Below are 17,007 nucleotides of genomic sequence, written 5' to 3'. Positions count from 1 at the left end.
ATCTTGCAGGCCAACGAACAGGACCAGTTCTTCCGATCCATCTTCCAGTCGTCCTTTAGATATGCAACCACGTCACGATATTGGTGAGGTGGCGCCCCATCTTGCTGGAACCAGATGCGTTTGTACTCGGCCAGAGGAATGTCGTCCAACACGTTGGATATTTCATTTTGAAGGAACTCCAAGTAGTTTTGACCATTCAGACGATTTGGCAGGAAGAACGGGCCAATAATTCTGTCACCTAACAGACCAGCCCACACATTTAAGCGAAACTGCACTTGGTGGCGGTGAGGAAATCCCCAGTGTGGATTCTCGTAGTCCCACATATGTTGGTTTTGACGGTTGAACATTCGTCGGACATCAGTAGTTGATCGTGAAAATCCTGGTGTGCGTCAGCCATGAGGCAAAACCAATTGCAGAAATCGAGTCGGCGCTGTCTATCACCGTCATGCAGTCCTTGGTGAAGTGTCGCTCGATAAGGATGAAAATGGTGTCTTTTGAGTGTTCTCCAAACATAGTTTCGATCCAACCCTAAGTCAAAGCTGGCAGTCCTGACGCTCGCTCGAGGATAGGCGACGAAGTAGGCAAGTATGGTGTTTTCCATGTCGATGTCCTGGAGACCACGACCACGAAACCTCGGATTGATATTACCCCAGTTGTCGAAGTCGCGGACCACTCTAAGAACCGTCGTATGACTTGGTCTGCAATTGGGAAATCTTCGTCTAAATAACTAACTTACTAGAGTAGCATTACGACGACCTTCTCCGTAAAATAATTCTAGCATATGAGCGCGCTGATCTCGAGTGTAAAGAGGCATACTGGACAACAATCAGCCAAGTTGAGATAATGTTTTAACTTTGAAATGTAAACGCTTTAAATACTACTCGGACAATTGATATTTCACGCTAAAAAACAACAAAAGAAAAATAAGCGTAATTTTTGGTCTACAAATCTTTATTTGATGATCTTACTCGTAACCACGTCGAAATGGAAGACGCGGTCTTTGTGTACTTTGTCTAATTAGGTGATGAACGTAGTAATTTTCTTAAACAATAACTTTTTGCAGATCTGATTATTAACTACATAGCTGAAAGCATACGTTCCCTAAAATAAATGTACGTGTGTTGTGATTATGTACGATTGTTTACGTTAAAGGCTATTGCCTGCTAGTAGAACTTGTTTTTTCCCCGACCTCCAAACTCAGTGAAAAATAGGTCTTTTTCAACCGAACTAAAATTATTTTTACACTTTCGACTATGCCCTACAACTTTTCTATTGAAACATTTTGCGTGACACCTACCGGTGAAGAAAATAAATTTTCCAAAACGGCACGAAATCGTTGGATTTTTCTGAAATTTAGTAACCAAAGCCTTCCATATCTAACAAATAAACCCTGGAAATTTCAGAACCCTAGCATAAATACCTTTTGAGAAAAATGGCCTGATCGAGCAAATTGAGACACCCTGTATAAAGTGCTTGAAATAGCTCAATATGATCTATTAGGGTTCGTGAGTCTAAAGTAAGTCTTGTTGGGTTGGTGATGAGTTGAGTAAAGTGATAAATTGCATCATTAATATTTCTTGCCTTTAGACTTACAAGTTAGTGGCGGTTGTAGGTTTTCATTGAAATCACAGAGTATTAAAGCAAGTGTCGGCTCTAGTGTAGTTGCGTTCTCGCTCAACAGTTGTCGCCACCGTGCAAATTTAAACAAGTTGATTAGGCACATTACCCAGCACAATTTACCCATATGGCGTGGCTTAAAAGCATGCTTTTAGGTCATTGGGTATTCGTAATCACGTATCAGAAAAGACTATTTATAATCACGTGCTCAGTCGACCTCGTTTGGATTGGCTTTTCGGCAAACACGTAATTGTCGACTTGAAAATAAACGATAAAACGTTTTTTAAAGTCAATACTAGGTGGAAGCACCTTCCCAGCGATCTGAGCAACCATAGCCATCTTCGATATATAGACCCAATCAATAATAACGTAGGCAATGATAGAGCCGACACTTGCTTTAATATTTCCATCTATTTTTGATCCGAGCATTTTGTATCGATTTGAAACTTAAGATCCGAACATAAATCCTTATTATTAGGAAAAACCGATAACAACGAGTGCACCTTTTCGTAGTGCTAATCGATTACTTAACACATTAGCACACCGATTACGGATAGTGGTCAGCCCCTCGCCACCGCCATCTTTATTTGTTCTGTCCAGTCTTAGGACAGAATGAATTTATTTAAATTATGGTGTTAAATAAATTTATGTATATCATGAAACATTTTGCATATTAAGTGATAACTTATAAAACATATTACAGTGGCGTTACCCAAACCCATCAAAAGGGGTGGGCTTGGACTGAGTTAAACATTTAAAGGTCTTGAAACTGGTGAAAATATAATACAGTCAAAGCTATGGACACTGAAACCCCTCTGTCTATGCCCTGATATGTTAAATACGAATTCTAAAACACTAAATGCCTGAATTGCTGACAAATATCTTATCTAGAAAAATAACAGTTCTGACAACTTTTTACACCTAAGCAGTATTTCCAGTAATTGAGATTGCCTTTTTCAGGATTCAACGGGATTTCTGTGGTTACACCCCTTTATACTTTAAAATTTAAATACAAGTTTTTTTATCGTATTGCCTATAACTATAGAAATCATATGTTTGTACTATTTCTATGCTCATAACCTAGCGATGCTTGAAAAGTTTTTTAAATATTAAATTAAAACATAGTTATACTGACAACCTGGGGTTAAACTTTATTGCACCCTTTTATTTTTTTTAGCCTTGTTCTACAATTCAATAACTTTTTAATCGACGGCTACTATTAAAAAGATCCACTAGTTTAGTTTATGTTTATTTGAGACCGTAAGTAGGACTTCATAGTGCTTCTTAATTCAAACTTACCAGTATCGGAATTAACTCATAACATTATACACTAATAATTCCGGAAACTTACCTCGTAGTCATCAACGCTCAATCCAACGTCATCGGCGTAAGGTGATACATTTCAGTAACCTTGGCATTAAACATCGTAATTAAGAATTAGGATTTGGGATATATAATTTAGTAGCGCTTTAGGCACCCAAATATAATACTCTACAATGGTTCTTTGACCTGGGCGGCATCATTCTATCCTGTGGGATTTCTATGGGCTAATTAGCTTTTTCAGGTTACATAAGTTCAAAACCTGCTTGATTTTTGTTTGCCAAAGGGAAGATAGATTAGCGAGCGTCTGCACCGATGGGGATGACTTCTACTTCGACTGTGTTGAAGATGGCGCCTCGCAACACTAGGGTGCTTTAACGCTTCTTCTCAATAAAGGCGCGCCACGCCTGCTCCGTAGCCCGTTCAGTTAACACCTGCCACGGAGAATGCGATCAAGCGGGAGAGCCCTAAGTAATGTGTGGTGCCATCTTCAGAATAGTTGGAGTAAACATTTTCCTAATTTAATATTTTTGTCTAAATAGCAACCAGGCGCTTCTCGCTTTAACTAACGAGGGTCTGTATGAGAAAATGCGAACAACGGCTTAACCCAATTAATCAAGACATTTTGCATTTAAATTTGAAGCCTCAACATTTCAGTAAGATACACTCTGTCATAATTGAGTTTTCATTAATATTTAAATTGGTGCACCGTTACCCCAATTCATTATCAGTTCACTTTAGAGTTTCAGGCTTTCAGCAGTTCGTCGCGGCCTTAGGTTCAAACTTTGTAAAGGCCCATTTTTATGATTTCGAGTTAATTGTAAATTCCAGTACATACGTGAACCACTACTGGAAAAGTTTCCAACAGCGAAAACCATTCCTGAATGAATTACACCTGTAAAACCCACTAACGTTTCCCAAACAAATAATGCTTACAAAAATAAAGAAACTGAAGTATCTAAAATTTTATAAAATGACGTTCTATTTACGAACACTATCTGAAAAAAGTCTAAAAATGAAAATACTTCGTTTAAGACGTCTACGAAATAAGTCTTTTCAAGGCATTTGCTAACAGTACGAGTTACTTTCACTGTTTTAGTTAAGTTTATAAATATGATCCTCAAACCTCTCTAAAATAAAAACATTAACAACGTCATTCTTCACAAATTTTCAACTTCGTGAGGGAACTCGATCTTGATCGGTGTGTCTCCGTTCCTTGGGACACCCTCGTTATGGTCCCCAACTGGGCGATATTCCAACTCTTCTCTCGTTACGACTGTCGCAATCGGAACTTGGTCGATGAAGTCATAAAATGGCTCTTGTTTGACGCAGCTGACATCGATATTGACGCAATTGTAGCCGAACACCATTCCTCTCTCGACGGTTGCGGTGTCTGCGTCAGGTTGGGCAACTTCCGCTTTCACGGCGTGGGCGTAGTGGGGCTTTTCAGTGAGAGATTCAATCTGTTCCGTCGTTAAACGTCGCAGTTGCACCAAACAATACCTACCTCTCGTTTGAGGACCAGAGAGGTCAAATTCACGAGGCTGTGATTGGCGCACTACTTCTTGGTGGTGATTGTTCGAGGTGCCAATTTGGATTCCAGCTAGACCATGAATTCGATGGTGCACTTGAAGGGTTTCATTGGTAGAGAAGTTTTGATCGCTACTGGGGCATTTTTGGGCCTTTGTTTCCTGAGAGTGACGTGTTCTTTCGTGGCAAAGTAAATAGTATTTATGTTTGGCCCGATATTCACACTTTGAACATAAAAAGGGCTTTTCGGCCGCATGAGTTTTTCGGTGGCGAATCAAATGCCTCTTACGAGCAGACGCGTAGTTACACTGGTCACACTGGAAGGGTTTTTCGCCCGTGTGAGTTCTTCTGTGGTCAATCAAACCATGCTTATAAGCAGACGCGTAGTTACACTTGTCACACTGGAAGGGTTTTTCACCCGTGTGAGTTATTCTGTGGCGAATCACACTACCGTTATTTGTTGACGCGTAGTTACACTGGTCACACTGGAAGGGTTTTTCGCCCGTGTGAGTTCTTCTGTGGCGAATCAGTGCACTGCTATTTATAAACGCGTAGTTACACTGGTCACACTGGAAGGGTTTTTCAGCCTTGTGAGTTTTTCTGTGGTGAATTAAACTACCGTTACTTGTAGACGCGTAGTTACACTGGTCACACTGGAAGGGTTTTTCACCCGTGTGAGTTCTTCTGTGGTCAATCAAACCATGCTTATAAGCAGACGCGTAGTTACACTTGTCACACTGGAAGGGTTTTTTACCCGTGTGAGTTCTTCTGTGGCGAATCAAACTACCGTTATTTGTAGACGAGTAGTTACACTGGTCAAACTGGAAGGATTTTTCGCCCGTGTGAGTTCTTCTGTGGCGAATCAAACTACCGTTATTTGCAGACGCGTAGTTACACTGGTCACACTGGAAGGGTTTTTCACCTGTGTGAGTTCTTCGGTGGATAATCAAATCCTTCTTTTGTGCAGACGCGTAGTTACACTGGTCACATTGGAAGGGTTTTTCGCCCGTGTGAGTTCTTCTGTGGCGAATTAAAGTAAACTTATAGTTCGTTGCGTAGGCGCATTCTGAACACTTGTGCATCTTTTCTTCTCCGCTGCTCATTTTGCCGGTTTCACTCTGAATCAAAGGCTCTTTGAGATTTATGAACTGGTGTTGTTTATACAATGACCTAAGACAAATTAAAATTAAAATATTAGCGAAAATCAACCAGGACGGAACTTTGTCATTGGTGCTAGAAATTCGAAATAGCCACAATCAAAAGCTATATGACCCTTTCATTTCATTAGTTTCAGGTAAAAATTATTTATAGTTTATCTGATCGCTTGCTTTCGGCGAATGCACCATATTATCTTTAGGGGAAGGAACTTTGGCAGTGACGTAGGAACGGGGGTTCAGGGGTACTACAAATTGGTTTGAAAGAGGCTTCAAAAGCTTGGCGAGGTGTCAAAATGATCTATGGAAAACTTTATTTTTGAACGTAAATTAAAGAAGATTTACTATTAGGTTTTGAGACTGGAAGTGTTTAATTAAATTTAACTATAGCAGTATGGATATTTACGATTTTATACTGTAATGCCAAAATAACTTCCTAAACGCTGTTCATTTTTTTTAAAATACACGTAAATAAAAAATTACGGTAGATTCGTTTAAAATGTGAAATATATTAACTAAAGGTAGGTCCTTTCAACAATAAAGTGAATCAGCGTAAAAATGAAAAATAATCGATAAACGGGAGGTGGGCCCTTTTTAATATACCGTGAATGCTCATATTTAAAAAAAACGATTAATGGACGGTAACCTCGGTAGGTCTCTAAAATCATCGCGCAAAATGCTTTTGAAACTGTCACAAACAGTTGGCTAAGTTCGCACTTACCTTGGCTAAATGTAGGACCAGTAGTTTGGTGGCCTTTTAGTATTTGCCTTCAATTGAATGGTGCCACTTTAGTTATGCTCTACACCGAAATGGAAAGGCCACCGGTCCTGCGGCAGCGTATCATAACCAGGGTTTGACATAAGGATCTTTTTTTCAGCAGTCAGCCTGACCAGTGAGCCTCATACCTTAATTTATTTTAGTAGTCACTGACTAGTGGGGGTAAAAATGGGGATATAAAAACAAGAAGGGACAGCCAATATTTTGCTTTAGCCGTCAGAATTGAAATACGAGTTTATTATCCTTTTTTTAAATAGGATTAATGAATGATGAATTTATGATACGCCATATTCGCCATTATTAATGAATATTAAGGATAATTTTTCACTAGTCAAATTGACTAGTGAGCCCGCAGATTTCGATTAACTTTAGTAGTCAGAGCATTTATTTTAGTAGACAAATGCCGCGAGTCCCTGACTAGTGACTAGTGCCTCATGTCCAACCCTGATAATAACTCCATCTACACTAGCCTTTGCTGTAATATTGCCCAACAATAATGAAGTTTCTCCGTATGCTCTACTTTATATCTATGTCGATGGGGAGATATGTTTTAGTGTATCCGTTGTTTCCGTTTCTTTCACAATAAAGCCGTGTTCACACTAGACACTTTAAAAACGGTTTCGAAAGTACTAATTGTAAAATTTAACTATCATATGTATTCATCGGATGGCTATTAATACAGTTGACACGGAAAATGTTAAATTTTAGCTTTCCAAACCGTTTAAAAACGGTTAAAAAGTGTCTAGTGTGAACACGACTTATATCACGAACCGATGATTATTCAACGACTCCGGACTCACCTCGTCCTATTAGGCCAGGACAGATAAAATAAAAATGGGCCGTATACGGGGAATTTTAGGTAAAAGCTATATTAAGTCCCAAGTTGAAGGACTCTTGCGTTCCAAGATGGCCGACGCGCGATTTACTTTATTGCCTATAACTTCGGTTTTAATTGTCGGAATGATTCGTACTATACATCAATTGAAAGCTACAATCATACACTATATTTTATTTGCAATACTGTTATTAGCTATCTGTAGCCATATTTGACATTCCACGCATTTTAAATTGACCCACCCACTTTTCTTTTGACAATTTTGAATATTATACAAATACCACATAAGAAATAAAATATTCGTGTCCATTGACAAATATAACTAAAACATATCTTTCATTCGAGATATTGTGGAAGAAAATCCAACTAACAAGACGAAAGATATTTGAAATATCATTTTTCGAAATTTCAAAAACAAGCTGGTCAAGACCAAAATAAATAAAGCCGGTTGATTAATTATTATTTAACGAATAAATCCTCCTAACGATATCAATGACGAAATAAATGCAAAAATTTATGTTAAGTCTTTAGCGTCGTCACCATTTTCCAATATGGACGCTAATTTACGCGTAACCTCTAAACTTGTTGAGGTTAACGGTAATAGTTAGTGTAGGGAGCTGTTGGCTCGATCGCGTGGCATGCAGGGCTTTCCACCACCCTCCTACGCATTGTAACCCGGCCACCTGAATTAATGGCTTCAAAACTCGCATGATGACTTAGGTCTAAGGTGGTGCCTTGGGCATTAGCCTAGCTGATTATTTTGGCAGCGAAAGTCGCTAAAAATACAATTTGAGCTGCAAAATTACTATCGAATAATTTTTTCGACGCCTTTTTCACTTTTGATTACCTAGCTGGGTATCTTTTACCAAGGTTTTGCGATTTTTAAGAGGAATGAATTTTAAAAGGGGTAGATTTTCGTGACGTCTTCCCGGCACGCTAGTGACGTCTGGCTCTCAGAACCTCATTTAAATTTAACGGCCATCGAAGGGGGGGGGGAGCACAAGAGAACGCCGACCGACTTACTGTGGTTACTGCAATTAGCGTAGTGCAAAAAAATAATATTCCTGTCACCACTTTTATCCCGGCCTGGTTAGTTTCGTAGGCCGCTGTAGTGCTTTATTCGGAACAGCGGGGTACAAATACATAGACTTATGTCACCATAGTCTGGCCCTAAATGGGTTAGAGTGTGCTAACTGGCGGCTTTACCGGGGAGTCGGGGTCCGGCTCTTTTAACCCATAAGGGCAGTGGTGCACCTGGAGATATTAGCTATGATCAAATGGTCCTATCTCCACCTCCGACTTCGGTCAGGTTTGGGCTGGAAACTGAGCTTCAGCTCAGGCTAACGGAGAGGGTCCAGGCAAACTGGCCGCCTCGGCGGATTGGGTAGCGTATGAGGGCACGGTGGTCCTGTTTTCCGGTCTTTTGGAGCCCACTGGGATCTCCGGTGCCAGCTGTGCCGGGTTATGTGGACCGCTGTGTGACCGTAAATTCCCTTTAGGAACTCTTTCCAAAGGGTTTGACTCTTTACCTACGTAGGTACGGTGTCGGCTGGAATTGCTATAGCATCCACTCTTAATCCCACTGCTGTGTGCGAAGTGGGGATTGTCCCCCCCGTTGCTGCACCTTCTGCTGGGTTGAGTGGCTTGCGTCTAAGGTGCGACCATCAGTAGTAGGGTACTACTACCCATGCTGGATTTGTCACCTGTCCGGGCTTGGGGACGCGTAGGGCACTATGATGATCGCCCTCCGGTGAGATGGCCCCTGTTGCTAGGTACACCGGGCTATAAATTCTGACACACTGTCACCAAAGTCTCTGAAGACACGGATGTGCTCGTACCTTTAGTATCACTTACCGATTCGGATATCTATTTATAGTAACATTAATTAAAATTGATTATCTTCAAAACCGACTGGGTAATCTTAAAGAGCATCATCTTTTCGTTTACGCGGTAACTGGTTGTGACACTACCTCAGCGCTATATGAAAAGGGTAAAAAAGCCGCACTAAAACGTTTGGAAATTAACAAAGAATTACAAAAAGCAGTTTCAATATTTACAGTTTACGGACACAGTGATATAGCCATAGCTTGAGAAAGATTTTTAGTTTCGTTTTACGGTGGTAAACAATCTGACACCTTAAACGACTGCAGGTACTACATTTAAGCCGCGTTCAGACTAGACACTTTGGAACTGTTTTAAAACGGTTTCAAAAGATCGAATGTATTTATCGTATGGCTATTAATACAGTTGACACCGAAAATGTTAAATTTTATCTTTCGAAACCGTTTAAAAACGGTTCCAAAGTGTCTAGTGTGAACACGGCTTTATAATCGTTCTTTAGCACGCTTAGCTCTCAAATCATAGTTTGAACTAGCGAAATTACCCCCAACAAGTGCGGCAGCACAACAGCACTCCTACAGAGTATATGTACAAGTACTGAAATGGAAAGGTATCGATTTAAATCCTGAAGAATGGCGATGGCAACGGACATCCAATGGTACCTTAAGTCTAATTGTAACCACTCTTTCACCAGCTCCAGAAAATCTTCTGAGGCTAATTACTTTTGGTTGCAAAAATCGTGCAAAACGAATTGCATATGCAAAAATGGTGGACTTGTGTGCACAGCAATGTGCGCATATTGTCGTGGGAACAGTTGCAACAATGCGGGTTCAATTTCTTATGACGACGAGGATAATGCAAAATTTAGATAGTGCACTAATTTTGGTTAAGAAAATTTAAAACATTCAAAGTCATACAAATGTTATAGAATTAGTTTTTTATGACAATAAACTTGCATTATTGACCAATTCATTTTAATCAATTTTCCAAAAATATCAGGCGGCCATTTTGGAAAATGGCGCCGCAAGAATCCTTCGATATTTTTTATCTGTTAGAAATCAGAAAAAAAATGCTTTTGCAGCTGATATTGTATTTTAAGCGACTTTCGTTGCCAAAATATATTTATTACAATAATTTTGTAAATTGGCGTCCATATTGGAAAATGGGGACGACGCGAACTTGAATGCTAAAGACATAAAAGTATACATTTTTGCATTTATTTCGTCATTGTTATCTCTAGGATGATTAACTCGTTAATTAATTAATCAACCAGCTTTATTTATTTTGGTCTTGACCAGCTTGTTTTAGAAATTTCGAAACATTAAATTTCAAATATCTTTCCTCTTGTTAGTTGTATTTTCTTCCCCAATATATCGAATGAAAGATATGTTTTAATTGTATTTGTCGATGGACACAAATATTTTAATTTGTATGTGGGTTTTGAATAATATTCAAAATTGCCAAAAGAAAAGTGGGTGGGTCAATTTAAAAAGCGTGGAATTTAAAAAATGGCTACAGATAGCTAATATGAAATATAGTGCATGGTTGTAGCTTTTAATTGAAATATAGTACGAAACATTGGGACAATTAGAACCGAAGTTGTAGGCAATATAGTAAATCGCGCATCGTCCACCTTGGAACGCAAGCGTCCGTCAGCTTGGGACTTCAGTATATTTTTTTCTATGGTATGTTCGATTTATATGCCAAAATCCAGCTTTTACCTAAAATTCCCCGTATAAAACTCTAATTGCACTGGCCTGTATGGCAAAGCGCGTTTTGGCGGGAGGCGTGACTTTGTTCTCTTTCAAGGTAAGATTAATTATGCTTAAGCCTACGCTCTTCCAGGGTTGGCACGGTGGTAACCAGTCCAATTTTATCCACGTGGTTTAAGCCGGGTTAATCCACGTTAAAAAATCCATGAAAAAATCCGGACTTTTCAATCACTAAGAAACGTTTCTTTACTTAACCAAAAAAGAGCTTTTTATTGGGGGAAACATACCGTTTAGTCTATGGAACTATCCCAAATTTGCTGTAATTAAGTGTAACGACAGTAATTTACTGTTATTATAATTCATAAGCTAGGGGTCACTGGTCATAAGGAGCAGTTTTAAAAAAAACTTATTTCCAAGGCTGGTGTTGGATGCCAAAAGCGGATGGGCAACATAGTGGAGGACGGAAAATAACACGATTTTATTTAATAAACAAGGCAAATGAATGATTTAAAAAAATCCGGTTTTAACAGGCAAAAAACCATACCAGTGGACTTTTCAAGGAAAAAAACGGTTTTTTGCCAACCCTGCGCTCTTCTTACGCCATACTGATAAGGGTAGCTTAGCTTCGTAGGTGTTAAACCAAGGGGTTAAACGCAGGGGTGGAATATATATTGTAGGTGTTCTTGACGGGGAAACATTGGTGTTTGAAATTAAAAAAAAAATTAAAATGGTGTATCTCCTTGTTTTCTCTCTATTAAAAATTGTAAATTTTGATTCAATTAGATGGTCCTTAATTTTTGAATTAGATAATTTTTATACTATTTTTATTTTAAATATTTTAGAGTACCTTTATTGTAATTATTTTAGAGTATGTTTATTTTAATTATTTTAGAGTATGTTTATTTTAATTATTTTAGGGTATGTTTATTTTAATTATTTTACAGTATGTTTATTTTAATTATTTTAGAGTATGTTTATTGTAATTATTTTAGAGTATGTTTATTTTAATTATTTTAGAGTATGTTTATTTTAATTATTTTAGAGTATGTTATTTTATGTATATAATAGAAATAAATATACCATAAAATAACTAAAATAAATATAGTATAAAAATTATAAATATGCTATAAAATATTTAAAATAAATATAATATAAAATAATTAAATGAAATATACTATAAAATAATTAAAATAAATATATTATAAAATAATTAAAATAAATATACTATAAAATAATTAAAATAAATATACTACAAAATAATTAAAATAAATATACTACAAAATAATTAAAATAAATATACTACAAAATAATTAAATTAATATACTATAAAATAATTGAAATCAATATACTATAAAATAATTGAAATAAATATACTATAAAATAATTAAAATAAATATACTACATAATAATTAAAATACTACAAAATAATTTAAATATATTATAATAAAATAAATAAAATAAAAATACTACAAAATAATTTAAATATATTATATTAAAATAAATAAAATAAAAATACTACAAAATAATTTAAATATATTATAATAAAATAAATAAATTAAAAATACTTCAAAATAATTTAAATATATTATAATAAAATAAATATACTATCAAGAATGTATTTATATATACCTAAATATAAATAAATACATTCTTGATACTATCGAAATTATATAATTTAATATTTTTAATTTATGGCGCAAAAAACACCGTGGAAAAGCGGAGTACACCATTTTCATATTTTTGTAATTCAAACACCAATGTTTCCCCGCCAAAAACATTTACAATATCTATTCCACCTTGTTTTCAACACTTACAAAGCTAAACTACCCCTATATCTGTATGACTTGTATACTTAGGCTAGGCGCCCACTGGCTCTCTGTTTCGTATCCGTCCTGCCTTCCACAAGGCATTGTCTCCGTTACGAAGCAAAGGCTTGTGGAAGCCAGAACGGAGACGTTACGAGGAGCAGGGAGCGCTTGGCCTTAGACGCAAGGAGAGCGTAGGCTTGAGCATCCTGGTAAATGATAATATGAAGTCAAGCCTCCCGCTAAAACGTACTTTGCCTAAAGACGAGACGAGTCCGGAGACGTCGAGGAATTACCGGCTCGTCAGAAATCAACGTCTTCATAACCACTATCCTAATTTAGTATTTGGAAAACAACAATTTTGGTGTAGAAGGTTACACGAGTGCACTACTTTTGTCTGGACAATTCTACATCGAAATGTAAGTGAATATAGTAAACTAGGAACCGTATCAAAATTCCACTATCATTAGCGATAATTCGAGTTGTGCTGGGAATGGTAGCCCCCAATAAGGAAAATACACTACTTCATCAAAATCCGCTTCAAATTGCAATATAGTGTTGTCCAGACAATTTTTATCTTGGTGTATCCTAATATAGACTATAATATTATAAAGGCAGAAGTAAAGAACTTCCGTAATTTAAAGTGTATAGAAATTAGTCACCCGATGAAAAAAAAATATATTATAAATTATCTTGCATATATTTTATTACGTTTAAGGGGGGCGTCATATTCCATATTAAATCTGTACACCTCTAAATCTAAAACGTTCCGAAGCGCCTAACTTTAGGGTAATTTATTAAAGTTTAAAAGCAATTCCTAATGTTTCACGCGGTAGTTACGCCCATACGTCAGGTACTCTACTTCAGCATAAATAGTTTCTTTTTCAACTTTCAGAATTGTGACAGATTGACGCTGGGTTATTCCCGAAACAATGGCATCATCAGTTCACGAGCGGATAGCGACCCAACAAGGTCCTGAATGATGTCCATACTTTATGGATAACGTTGGACTGATGAAATAACGGTTTCCAGACATGTAAGCTAAGTTCGGTTCCCAAAGATCCTATTTTGAACTTTCACTCAACAAAATCTGGGCATTGTGACTGACTACCACCTTCCATAAATGGAACAGCGACTGGCTCAATAGTTGTTACCCGTAAGCCTTATAATATTAAAATTGATTTAATTTTAATATTTATATTAATCATTTCCGCCGTGTGGTTACGCCACTATAATTTTTTATTTATATTTTAGTACCTATATATAAAATATTTTTCCCTTAAATACGTTAAAGTTGAATCATTGGCCAGGAGCGTTGACGTCATTCAGGACTTTGAAGAGCTGGAGTGCAGGATTAATATCGGGTTGATGATATTTGATGCGTAAGGCTTGTTGATGTCCTCTAGGTTGGGTTATAGATGGCTCATAGCTTTTATTAGTATGGGTTTTGAGGGGAGGCGTGCGCCCCCAGCGCACGATCGAAGCGAGTGCGTGGCACCGTCAGGCGCCAAAACTTGCTGATAGTACTGTTTTGCATTTCAACCTTTTTATTTTTCGTCATCAGTTCTACGTTATTCAAAAAGTATTGACGTCGTTCAGGACGTTGTCGGGTCGCTATCCGCTCGTCTTTCAATATAGAGTTTTTTTCTTGACAAGCCTTCGGCCGTTTTGAAGAAGTTTGTTTAGTGACCTTGAGTTATATTCGTACACCTCCTTCTCATTGAGCAAAACAAAATAAATATCAGAATTTTGCCTACCTTTATTAAATAAGTTCAAATATTTTGTATTTTCAAGAATGATGAATGATCTAAGCATGAGCGTTTAAGCATTTGCTTCTTCACTCTCCTGCGCGAAATGATGAATTTGTTAAATTGTAGTAGAATAATTTCATCGATAAGGTAGGTTTCGTGACGTACAAAAGAAATGTAGACAAATAAGAGGCGTAAGTAATCAACATCTTTTGTTAATTATTTTTTCATTCAAATATTAAATTTGGTTTATAGAAATTCGTGTTAAAACCTTTCAATAAATAGTTTCACCAGCGCACAGTGCTCCAAAAGCCCGATTTTTTGGCCAAAATTCTAGAGAGTACCTATCATAAATAGTTTTACATATTTCGTTTATTCAGAATACCTGGATTTGTCAAATGTACAAATTTATTTTCATGCGACCCCTAGCGGCCAAGTTAGCTTCCTATTGCGTTTTTGACAATGTTGACCTTTACATTGGATAGATTAAGCTATTCATATTATGTAGTATTTTTGGATAGCGATGTCTCGTATATAAATAAAGATACGAAACGAAAACCATCTCAAAATGCACAAAATCAGTCATCTTTGACTGGCTCTAACTCCAAACGATGCTAGCCAATTTCGTAGATCTTTTCACTATGGGTAGACAAGAAAAAAAAATAAAAAAGTGTTGGTGTTACCCTACATAAAACATAAATCAGAAATATTGAATAGACTATTAGAAAGTAAATTCGATATAACATTAATTAGCAAAAAGAATAAAACCCTAAAAAATGAACTAAGCAAATTTAAACCAAAAACTAAAAAATTGGATAAAAAAGGAGTAGTGTATAAAATTAAATGTAAAACTTGTTTGGGAGATATATTGGGGAAACCCAAAGGTCTATAAGAATTAGATTAAAAGAACACCAATACGCATGTAAGAAAAAAGATAGTTTGAATGGCATCGCAAAACATTTGATTGACACAGATTTTAAACATACAATAGATTGGGATAACGCTGAACTAGTTTATTTGGAGCCTGATTATTTTAGGCGGAAATTAATAGAGGGGATTTTTATCAATAGTACCGGGGAAGGGGGGCTAAACCTGGATGAGGGGAACAGTGAGGCGAAACTATGGGGAATATTAACGAATGTTAAAAAATAATTTTTGGTGTCAGTTGCTTTGGAAGGCAACGAGGGTTGCAAAACTGTCGCCTAAAACTGTGGACCCAAGACATCTTGGATGGGCGCAATTCGATGTGTGTACAGAGACTGGACCGAAAGTATCCGCGCCGTTTTCGGTCACCTGGGAGTCAAAAGAAGTGGGGCCCAACTTCATAAGTAAGACCAATTTTATTATAATATTAATAATCAATCTCATACATAAATTATTTAATATTTTCAAAAAAGGGTTAATTATTATTTTATTAATTTTGAAATTTAAATTAAAAATGAACTTAAGACCCTTTAAATCTACATTTAATTTTATTTAATTTTTAGGTCGAATCTTGTATCAAAAACTTTCCATTGTTCACCGACTGAATGACCCAAAAAAGAGGAGCAACGAGGCTGTCTGTGCTGAAAAGTCGTCGACAAAGAAAACAATGTAAGCATATAATTATGTTTAATTATACTAGTTTTACAGTTGTCATTAAAGACTGAGACCAGACTCGAATTCATCGTGCTCAAATTTAAAACCCCACTCGACGAATGACAGTTAGATTTGAAAGGAAATTCTTAAAAATCTTGAATCATCTATTCGTACCAACTATGAGTGAAAGGGGTTAGGTACAATGGTCACAGAAGTCAGAGCCAACTCATACAATCCAAACTGACACTCGGACCAAAGAAAACCGAGTGAGGGGTTAAATTTAGGGCAAGTTCAAATGAAATTTATGATCTCGGCCTTTAATTTAAATTACTACGGCAGTATAATCATTGAATTTATAAACAATATTAATATTAATACATTTAATAGGAAATATTCCGACAATTGTTCCGATGAAAAACAAATTTTATCATCGCTGCATAGGCGTACAGCTCAAATTTTGAAAATTCAACCCAATTCAATTGTTGGCGAAAATGTTAGATTAGAATTTGCGCAAGACCTATTTGTTTTTCTAGAAAAAGAAACTATTTATTTCAGTGGTCGAATGTCGTGGGTAAAAATGAACGGACAATGGCGCGATATTCCACGTCAACAAGTGGCGTTCGGAAATGATCGGTTGAAATATAGTTATTCCGGTAATACATTTCCTGCCACACCGTGGCCACCAGTACTTTAAGAACTAAGCAAACTAGTTTCAAAAATAGCCGGAGCGGAGTTCAACTTCGTTTTAATTAACCGCTACAAAGATGGGAAGGACAATATAGGGGAACATCAAGACAACGAGCCCGACCTTGACAAAAAAGTTCCGATTGCATCAATATCGTTGGGGCAGAAAAGAGACTTTATTTTACGCCATAAAGATTTGGTACGACAAAGGTTCAACCAAACGAAGTCCTCCATCCACTACTGCAAAACAATTGAACTTGAAGACGGGTCTTTACTCTTAATGCATCCACCAACAAATGATTTCTGGTTTCATTCGGTGCCACGTTGTTCAGCTGTAAAGCCGAGAATAAACCTGACATTCAGACATATAATCAATAAAAAATAATAAAAAACAAATACTGTAAACA

General features: G+C 36.8%; 1 protein-coding gene across 1 annotated transcript in view; it reads right to left on the bottom strand.

Moving 5' to 3' along the window:
• Positions 1-4,032: 4,032 nt before the first annotated feature.
• The window catches only part of LOC149968630 (uncharacterized), a 163,449-nt gene continuing 150,474 nt past the window's right edge, over positions 4,033-17,007 (bottom strand). The window contains exon 3 of the mRNA XM_090168108.1: positions 4,033-4,481. Within this exon, the coding sequence (XP_090024234.1) occupies positions 4,098-4,481 (384 nt within the window). The 3' untranslated portion in view covers positions 4,033-4,097. The remainder of the gene's footprint in view (positions 4,482-17,007) is intronic.

This window comes from Leiobunum rupestre, chromosome 1 (assembly GCF_980474605.1).
Source record: "Leiobunum rupestre chromosome 1, qqLeiRupe1.1.hap1, whole genome shotgun sequence".
Taxonomy (NCBI): Eukaryota; Metazoa; Arthropoda; class Arachnida; order Opiliones; family Sclerosomatidae; genus Leiobunum; species Leiobunum rupestre.
The sequence above is the reverse complement of the archived record's forward strand: the minus strand, read 5'-3'. Positions and strand labels throughout refer to the sequence as shown.